This window comes from Pseudophryne corroboree, chromosome 7 (genome assembly GCF_028390025.1).
Source record: "Pseudophryne corroboree isolate aPseCor3 chromosome 7, aPseCor3.hap2, whole genome shotgun sequence".
Taxonomy (NCBI): Eukaryota; Metazoa; Chordata; class Amphibia; order Anura; family Myobatrachidae; genus Pseudophryne; species Pseudophryne corroboree.
Window position 1 is genome coordinate 410,035,603 of NC_086450.1, and position 10,310 is coordinate 410,045,912.

The 10,310-nt window shown below is 47.1% G+C and overlaps 2 protein-coding genes across 2 annotated transcripts in view; one reads left to right on the top strand and one right to left on the bottom strand.

The window, feature by feature from the left end:
- Positions 1-10,310, bottom strand: part of LOC134945422 (uncharacterized) — a 230,607-nt gene that overhangs the window by 167,070 nt on the left and 53,227 nt on the right. The gene's annotated exons all lie outside the window — the stretch shown is intronic.
- Positions 1-10,310, top strand: part of NTN3 (netrin 3) — a 130,310-nt gene that overhangs the window by 24,300 nt on the left and 95,700 nt on the right. The window contains exon 2 of the mRNA XM_063934685.1: positions 3,709-4,679. Within this exon, the coding sequence (XP_063790755.1) occupies positions 3,731-4,679 (949 nt within the window). The 5' untranslated portion in view covers positions 3,709-3,730. The remainder of the gene's footprint in view (positions 1-3,708; positions 4,680-10,310) is intronic.

Consider the following 10,310-nt stretch of genomic DNA (forward strand, 5'->3'; position numbering starts at 1 on the left):
TAAACCAAAGGCCAATAAATACCCTATAGGGCCTTAGGCAAGGCACTGGTTTAGGGCCCCTCGCCCCCTCCGTTTATCATTAAACATGTCATAATGGGTTAGAGTAATATGGGACCCTCAGTGTCCACTGGGCCCTAGTCGGAAGCCTGGGTTGCCAATCGGATTATCTGCCTCTGCTTAAAGCTACATGATTAAGCAGTTGTATGGATAAGGCTAAGGCTAGGGGCTACCGTCTATATTGGAATGTAGGCTAACACTGAACTTAATTGTCCCATGAAATCCATATTTCTTTATATAACCAACCAGAAACTTTTAGATTTGGTGGGCGAGACACTGACCTTTGCATTTCCCAATCCTTGGCCACAGACTGAGGTCAGGACAGCTATCTGAGGCTGCACGAGAGAAGCTGCTTTGCCGACAAAACTCTTTTCTGAACATGTTTTGCTATTATAGATATTTAGGGTAATTTAGTTTTATTTTCAGTCCTGCATAAAACCATGCAGATATCTTTATCGTATATTGGGGATGTAGTTAATAAGGACGGGATCCTGGCGGTCGATATACCGACGCCATAATCCCGAGGGACGCTAGAAGCCCGGCGTCTAAATCCAGACAAATGTTCAGATCCCGTCATCAAAAGGTAGATGCTAGAATCAAGTGGGCTAAGGGACCTTTTCCGTAAGGGGGAGGAGTTACGACGCAAGGGGGAGGAGCTAGGCCAGCGGGATAGTTCCTCTACTATCCACGCCACCAACTATTACCTTTAGTAATTAGGTGGTGAGCGAAGCGAGCCACCGTGCCCGAAGCGTGGCGAGCGTACTTTTCGGGTACCCTGTTCGCCCGTAGCTCCTCCCCCTGCTGATGTAGCTCCTCCTCTCAAAACGTCACAAGGTCCCTTCAGCCCCTCCGATATAGAACCAACCGTCATCAAAATACCAACAGCCAGAAACCCGACCGTTCTTCCAGCGGGACGCGCTTACGTCCTGCCGCGGGGGTGGGTGGGAATTAGAGGTTAGGTTTAAGCACTTAGAAGGGGAGGTTAGGGTTAGGAACCAAGCGGGGAGGGTTAGGTTTAGACACCTACAAGGCAGGGTTAGGATACGGGGCAGGGGAGGGTTAGGGTACTTTCCATGGAGCAGTCGGGATGTCATACTGAACAGGCATATTGTGATTATGATTGGCATATCTTACAGGCAGGGCCCTCTTCCCCACCTCATACCAATGTGCCTTAGTACTGTATGTACTGTCTATGTTCCCATTATAAATGGTGTTCTAATAATAAATGTTTAAGTCATATGCATACACTTACTTTATGTGGACATCTTGCGCAGTGGACTTACTAATGATCCTGTGCCCTGAAACAAACTGAGGGCCGGGACCCCTCTATATGTGATAACACTTAAAACACACTCATCATAGTTTGTGACTGAATGTTTAGTTCACCTGATAAGTCTGTCTCCCCCATATTCTCCTCCCACTCAGGGGTGTATCCAGGTCAAGTAGGCAATCAATAACACTTCTCACCTTCAGGGCTATCTTATTGTATAGGCAGGCACACTGGTCAACTGTCCAGGGCCCCACAATTCTAGGGGCCTTCGAGCAGGGCTGGGTAGTGGTTACACAATCAGAGTCATCAGACAGCATTCTCTACCTGTCTCTCAGCCTGCATTCAAACAGTGAATGGCTGACAGCATGCTGATTGGTGGATGGCTGGAGCTATCCACCAATGAAAGTGCTGACAGCCATTCACTGTATGTAAGCATGTGGAGAGATGGCATGGGACTGCAGGAAGAACATGTTATGATTTTTTTATATTAGTTCCCAGGAGTGGGTGTGCAGGGGCCCTAGTGCATTGCTTTTTTCAGGTCCTACAATGCTGTTAAGATGGGCCTGGTCTCCTGTCCACTACCACTGGCCGCTCTATAGCAGTGCAGCGGTAGCAGCACATCAGACAGGGGGCGGGATGTACTATAAGACATCGCCGCCCCTCGCCAACTACCGTAGCGATACTAATCGCATATGTACTAACATATGCGATTAGTATCGCAATGCGGTATAGGAGGCCCCCCGCGATGATATCTGTGGTGGTCTGCAGGGGTCGGCGGGGGTCAGTGGAGGTCTCCGTCACCTCCCAGACCCGGGAGGTGACGTGCGCAGGGAGTCCCCAGGCTCCTCCTCCTCCCCCCTGCAGCCGGAAGGAGACAAGGCTGTGCTGCGGGAGAGAAGGAGGAGGGGGCCGCACCAGCAGCCTCTCAGGTACGCCGGGGGGAAGGGGGGGTCGTCGTGAGTGGCGCGGGGCGGCGGCGGGATGCGGCGGCGGTAAGAGTCCCATAGGCTTCTATAGGGTATCGCCATAAAAAGATGGCGATACCCTATGGGGCGAAAACGCGGCGGCCGTGGGTTAGTACATATGAAAATGCGGTAAAACGGGGGTTTTACTGCATTTTCCCTTTAATAAATCCCGCCCAGGGAGAGAGAGGAGACTGCTGCTGCTGCTGACAGAAGCATCACTTCCCATCTCACCATATACTGCTGTGTGCTGGGCTGCTGAGGGTCCAGGGAAGATACTGGTGCTGTTCGGCCGACCCCTGAATCTGCCAATGCTCCCACATTTATTTGATCTACTCCCTCATGCTTGTCCTCCCCTACCTCTGCTACAACTAACACTAATGTTATGCATACTTACTTGGCTACTTTTGAAAAAGTTTTTCAGGGAGATTGTGACAGTAACGTCTATGAGCGCGGACGTATACTGCTACATCTGAGAGGCGTGTCCTAAACATAACTGACATCCAAATGTAAATGAGCCCCAAAGTTAGTAAGATCTACTTGTTGAAGAACATACACTGATATTTTGCAGGATTTGTTTGTGTATTGTGTTTTACAAGAGGTTCCTTATAATGTAAGTGGCCAGGAGAAACCTTATTTAAAATGCATGTAGCCATAGGGATCACTGGGGCAGATGTATTAACCTGGAGAAGGCATAAGGAAGTGATAAACCAGTGAAAAATGCAAGGTGATAAATGCACCAGCCAATCAGCTCCTAACTGTTAAATTACATATTGGAGCTGATTGGCTGGTGCTTTATCACCTTGCATTTATCACTTCCTTATGCCTTCTCCAGGTTGATACATCTGCCCCAATGTGCCTTATAATAACCAATGCAGGAAAATGGCACTGATGATCCAATTTGAATGTATGTATCTCTGATTTCTTTTTTCCCCCAAGAATGTAACAACTACATAATGGTGGTACTGTTAGGTGCAATCAGGGAGATTGCTAGTCTTTTCAGGGAGTCAGGGAGATTGCTACCATTTCAGGGAGTCTCCTGTAGAATGAGGGAGGGTAGGCAACTATGATGATACGTCACTGATCTATCAAACTCTGGGGCAGATGTATTAAGCCTGGAGAAGGCATAAGGAAGTGATAAACCAGTGATCAGTGCAAGGTGATAAACGCATCAACCAATCACCGCCTAATTGTTAATTTACATATTGGAGCTGATTGGCTGGTGTGTTTATCACCTTGTACTTATCACTGGTTTATCACTTCCTTATGCCTTCTCCAGGTTAATACATCTGCCCCAGTGTCTGATCTATCAGTAAGTTTCTAGGGGAGATTGATCAAACCTTCAAAAGCAGTTGTGCTGTACAAACGGAAATATACATTGTGAAATATACTAATAGAATGTTTCTCCTTTTTCTTTAGGGTTGTGTTTCTCCTTTAGAACATGCTTCACCTGTTTCTCCTTCTGTCATTGTTGCCTATGCTTCTTCAATCGGCCTCATCGCCTTTTTCTGTACAGCAACAGCATCCCATTACAGACCCCTGCTATGACGAGCACAGCCTGCCACGTCGCTGTGTGCCTGAGTTTGTTAATGCAGCCTTTGGAAAAGAGGTCCAAGCTTCTAGCACCTGTGGCCGTCCAGCCACCCGTACATGCGATGCCTCTGACCCAAAGCGGGCTCACCCACCCTCCCATCTCACAGACCTCAACACAGCTGGGAACATGACTTGCTGGAGGTCAGAAAGCTTCCCACGCCATTCACCACAGAATGTCAGTCTGACCCTTTCACTGGGGAAGAAGTTTGAGGTGACCTATGTCAGCCTACAGTTCTGTTCTCCCCGACCAGAGTCGGTAGCAATTTTCAAGTCCATGGACTATGGTAAAACTTGGGTTCCTTATCAGTATTATTCATCCCAGTGCCGTCGATTGTACGGAAAACCTAGCCGTGCCAGTGTCACCAAGCAAAATGAGCAAGAGGCTTTGTGCACAGATGGACAAACAGATCTTTACCCACTCACTGGAGGCCTTATAGCCTTCAGCACCTTGGACGGAAGACCCTCTGCTCAAGACTTTGACAACAGCCCCGTGCTCCAAGACTGGTTGACTGCTACTGACATCCGTGTGGTCTTCAGTCGCCCCCACCTCCAGGGAAATAGGGATTCAGAGGTATCAGAAGATGGCCCAGGATTCTTCTACTCAGTTGGAGAATTTCAAGTGGGTGGAAGGTGCAAGTGTAATGGACACGCTTCTCGCTGCAGCAAAGACAAGGAGGGACGTCTCATCTGCGACTGTAAGCACAATACTGAAGGGCCAGAATGTGATCGGTGTAAGGCCTTTCATTATGACCGACCATGGCAGAGAGCCAATGCCCGTGAAGCCAATGACTGCTTGGGTAAGAACATATGGTTACTTGTTTAATTTTCTCTTGTTTTTTTTAAATTGTAAAGTTCCAGTAAAGACTCACAAGAACAGTGAACAGAATTCAATACTTTATCGTGGTCTATAACAAAGAGAGCAGAATATGATAGATATACACAGAATAACCAAAACATTGAGAATGGGGGGATGGACAGAAGCTACTATGGAATTGAGTTACAATAAAAGTGAGTGACAAAAGAAAAAAAGCAGGGCAACTCACCCAATGGGTCTATAGCATGGGACGGGCAGAATAAAAGGGAGTGGGGGAAAGAAGGGAGGGAAGTGGGACAGGAGAAGGAAGATGCAAAGGGGATACAGGGGGTAATTCAGGGTTGTTAGCAAACCAAAAAAGTTAGCAATTGGCCAAAACCATGGGGGGTAATTCCAAGTTGATCGCAGCAGGATATTTTTTAGCAGTTGGGCAAAACCATGTGCACTGCAGGGGGGACAGATATAACATGTGCAGAGAGAGTTAGATTTGGGTGGGTTATTTTATTTCTGTGCAGGGTAAATACTGGCTGCTTTATTTTTACACTGCAATTTAGATTGCAGATTGAACTCACCACACCCAAATCTATCTCTCTCTGCACATGTTATATCTGCCTCCCCTGCAGTGCACATTGGCCCTCATTCCGAGTCGTTCGCTCAGTAATTTTCATCGCATCGCAGTGAAATTCCGCTTAGTACGCATGCGCAATATTCGCACTGCGACTGCGCCAAGTAATTTTACAATGAAGATAGTATTTTTACTCACGGCTTTTTCTTCGCTCCGGCGAACGTAGTGTGATTGACAGGAAATGGGTGTTACTGGGCGGAAACACGGCGTTTTAGGGGCGTGTGGATAAAAACGCTACCGTTTCCGGAAAAAACGCAGGAGTGGCCGGAGAAACGGGGGAGTGTCTGGGCGAACGCTGGGTGTGTTTATGACGTCAAACCAGGAACGACAAGCACTGAACTGATCGCAGATGCCGAGTAAGTCTGAAGCTACTCTGAAACTGCTAAGTAGTTTGTAATCGCAATATTGCGAATACATCGGTCGCAATTTTAAGAAGCTAAGATACACTCCCAGTAGGCGTAGGCTTAGCGTGAGCAACTCTGCTAAATTCGCCTTGCGAGCGATCAACTCGGAATGAGGGCCATGGTTTTGCCCAACTGCTAAAAAAATTCCTGCTGCGATCAACTTGGAATTACCCCTCATGTGCACTGCAGTGGGGGCAGATGTAACATGTGCAGAGAGAGATATTTAGATTTGGGTAGGGTGTGCTCAAACTGAAATCTAAATTGTAGTGTAAAAATAAAACAGCCAGTATATACCTGCACAGAAACGATATAACCCACCCAAATCGAAATCTCTCTGCCCCATCTGTAGTGCAACATGGATTTTTCCAATTGCTAACAACTCTGAATAACCCCTACAGTCCATTAGGGTGGGGTGAAAGAAAGAAAAAAAAAAGAGAAGAAAAGGATTATGTATACAGCAAGATAAGGAGGGATTCATTTTATTAATTGATAAAAAAAATAAACTATCAGTACTTCTATTTTTAAAAGCAGTCTTACTTTGCAGATTTTTTTTACATACCTGTCTAAAACTTTTATATATTTTTATATATATACATATATAACTAGTACCCAACCAAATCATTCACCTCTTTTTATGACACTTATAATGTCCTTATCCATAGTCATAGTTTATAGGGACAAACAACAGTATACATGTGTGTTTGGCTGCTCCATAATTATTTCCCTGTTCCTCTTAAACACCTCTTCCGTATAATCTGTGTCTGTTCTCCAAACTTCCCTATAGCCTGCATCTCCTTTCCAGTTTTCCCTACAACTGTCTCCCTTACCTCTCTTCCCAGCAACCTGTGTCTCTTCTCTATCTTAACCATCTCTTCCATACAGTCCGTGCCTCTTCTCTATCTCTTCCATGCAGCCTGTGTCTCTTCTCCATCTCTGCCATAGACCATGTATTTATTTTCCATATCTTCCATCACTTCTCTACTGCCTTATACACTTGCTAGGACTCAGAGGCATATTTTTTACACCTGCTACAGGGCAGGTTCAGATCATGCTGATGATGACTGCTTGCCACATGCTATATGCAGATGCTGCCAATGTGGATGGTGGGCACCTTAAGAGGAAATGCATGAATTTTTTTTATTCTCTTTCTCTAAGTAATTTAAAACCATTTTTGCTACAACTCAGCATTAACCAATGTGTCTCTTCTCCATCCTTCCCTGCAGCCTATCTTGGAGATTTATCAAACCTTCCAAAAGGGCATTTGGAGGTAATGTCCATAGCAAGTTAGCAACCAACCAGATTCTAGCGATCATTTCATAGAATGTACTAGATAATTCAGAGCTATCTATGGGCTAATATCTCCACTTGCCCTTTTTAAAGGGTTGAAAAATATTCCTCAACATCTCTCCTGTATCTTTCCAACCCAGCATCCCTAAAGCAACTTTCTCTTGTTCTTCCCCTGACCCAGGGCTGCCATCAGAAATTGCGGGGCCCGGGACTGACAAAATAGGCAGCTTCATACATACATACATGTGCCGTTGTCGGGAGGGCCCGGGATGCTGATGCCGCTCCTGCCCGCCTCCATCCCCGCTGTTCTGCTGCTCTCCTCCGTCCTCCTGCAGCTGTATTGAAAACGTCCCTCCCAAAATATCCACCACTAGTATCCTGAATAACTGTCTCCTCTGTGGCAGCGGCCATTTTGGGAGGGAAGTTTTCAATACAGAGCTGCTGGAGGGTCGGAGGACAGCGACAGAATAGCGGGGACGACCGCGGAACGGCGGCTGGCGAGCAGGTGGCTGCATGAGCATCCCGGGCCCTCCTCTCTCTGTCAGAGAGGCTGGGCCCGCCGGCAGTGCCGTAACTAGACATTTTAGCGCTGTGTGCAAGAAACAGCATCGACGCTTCCCCCTAATTTAAAATAGGGCCAGTGCACGCAACAAAAATATAAGGGCATGGCTTCATGGAGTCCTCTTTTTTTTCCACATTACACCAGGTAGAGTCCCCATTTACACAGTACGGCAGGTACAGTCCCCATTTACAAAGTACGGCAGGTACAGTCCCTTTTTACACATTACGGCAGGCAGAGTCCCCCTTTTACACATTACAACACCAGAGTCCCTCTTTTTACACATTATGGCAGGCAGAGTCCCCCGTTTACACATTACAGCAGCAGAGTCCCTCTTTTTACACATTACAGCAGCAGAGTCCCTCTTTTTACACATTACTTCAGGCAGACTCCCTCTTTTTACATATCACAGCTGCAGAGTCCCTCTTTTTACACATTACAGGAACAGAGTCCCTCTTTTTACACATTACAGGAACAGAGTCCCTCTTTTTACACATTACAGGAGCAGAGTCCCTCATTTTACACATTACAGGAACAGAGTCCCTCTTTTTACATAGTACAGGAGCAGAGTCCCTCCTTTTACACAGTACAGCAGGCTATCACTGGGGAGGGAGGCAGACTGTCAGCTCTGCACAGCGGGCGCGGGAGCGCTGCTGTCACACAGGACACTGCCGGATGAGCTACATTACCCCGCTGCTACTCCCGTTCCCCCGCCGTCCTCACACAGACAGCGGCAGGACGCAGCCATTCCCCCACCGTCTTCACACAGACAGCGGCAGGACGCGGCCACCCCCCGCCATCTTCACATAGTCAGCGGCAGGACGCGGCCACCTCCCGCCGTCCTCACATAGTCAGCGGCAGGACGCGGCCACCCCGCGCCGTCCTCACATAGTCAGCGGCAAGACGAACCCCTCGCCGTCCTCACGCAGCAGCAGGATGCGGCCACCTCCGCTTTCATACCCTCACTGCACGGGACACTGGACTGTGAGCCTCTCGAAGCCAGCGCTGCCACTGCCTGCTGTCATCTCAAGGGCAGCCAATCGGGGACAAGGCGCACAATGCGCTCCAAGTAGAAGTGTGCTGTGTGCAATGCACAATTTGCACACATGTAGTTACGGCTGTGGGGCCCGGGACAGCTGTGCCCCCAGCACCCCCCTGATGGCGGCCCTGCCCTGACCTGTCATTATTTAGCCTCTCTGGCCTAAGCAGTTGCCTGTTCCCTGCCTCTCTTGTCTTCACCATAAAACTCCTTTTGTCTTTGTCTGTTCTGCAGTATCTGACTCAAGTCAGTCTTCCTGTACTTTCCTTATTCTCTTTTGTTGTCACCTTGTGATTTTTTTAGCACATCTATCCACCGTTAATGCGCTTTTTTTTTATCCACTTACTAAAGCCTGGAAACTATGTTTTAGAGGAAAAATGCTCTAATTTCTTGTGTGTCATTGTTCCCTACCAGTACAAAAAACTATTGGTAAAAGCGCAACAAATCAAAAATGTATATAAAAAGAAAAAAGGAAACACAGGTCCGTCATTAAGTGTATGTTCCTTTTCATGCGTTTACCTCGTTTTCCCAGCGCCTATGTGTGAATGAGCCATATAGACGCTTTAGAAATTTCTCGCTCCCTCTCCTGCCTTTTCTCACTTCTCCCTTTAACATGCCCACCACCTTCCCTTACATTTTGCCTTCAATTCTGCTGGCAGCAAACCCACCCCACACTTGCCATGACTTTTTAACAATGACACCTCATCCGCTTTTGAGAGCAGATGCTCTAATTAGCACCAATTAAAGGAATCCTCTCTAGACTTAGCGGGAGGTCCTCTTACACAGAGTTTCTTCCCATGTCTCTCTCCTCTAGAGGAAAGGAAACCATCTGTGTGGGAGGCATCTTGCAGCATCACCAGTGGCCGCAAAAATAATTTAGCGATACTGTGCCAATATTAGGAAATTTTACACCTGTGAGATTAAAGAATCTGAGCCACATATGCAACTCATGACACATTTGCAGGACATCATCCTAATATTTTGATCAGCAGTACAGAAGGTCGAGTTAATTAGTTAATGACCTGTTAATTGGAGGGATGGCAAATCTCTGGAACTTGGCAACCTCTGAAATATTCAATTTACAGCTGGCCAAGGCCAACAGGTTAACTGTCCCCAATTCCTTGCTTGCAAATATTGCTTTATTTTATTTTTCGCTAGTGTGAAGGGTTATTTGAGTGCGGTTTAAAAAACAGCCTTTGTCTGATTTAGCTATAAACCCTCATTTGTATTTGCCTGTTGATGGCTTGTCGAAAAGCATCAGCAATCAATTGGGGCATGTGGCTTTTTGCAGATGAATGTGTAAATAGTTCTGCAAGGACTGGGTTCGGAGATTCCAGATTAAGACCAGAAATCGACTGGGATTGTTAAATCAGGTTGTCCAACATGTTGGATTTCACAGATCAATTCGGGCTGTGGATTGCTAGTGTATGGTAACAATCTGCAGATTTGCAGACCGTTTCTAGTAATACCCCTTTCACATCGCCAATTCCGGATCCCACCCAGGAATTGGAAACGAGTCCTTCCTGGGTGGGATCCGGCATTGGACCATAATGGCTGGCTTCCCATATCTGTGGGGGGGGGCAGAGGCGGTGCTGGGAGACGAGCTCCGCCTCTTCCTATGTAGTGAATGGGTCTCGGTTCGCATCGGCTTGGGAAACCGTTCACACTGCCACTGACCCGGTATTCAACCAGGGAATAAC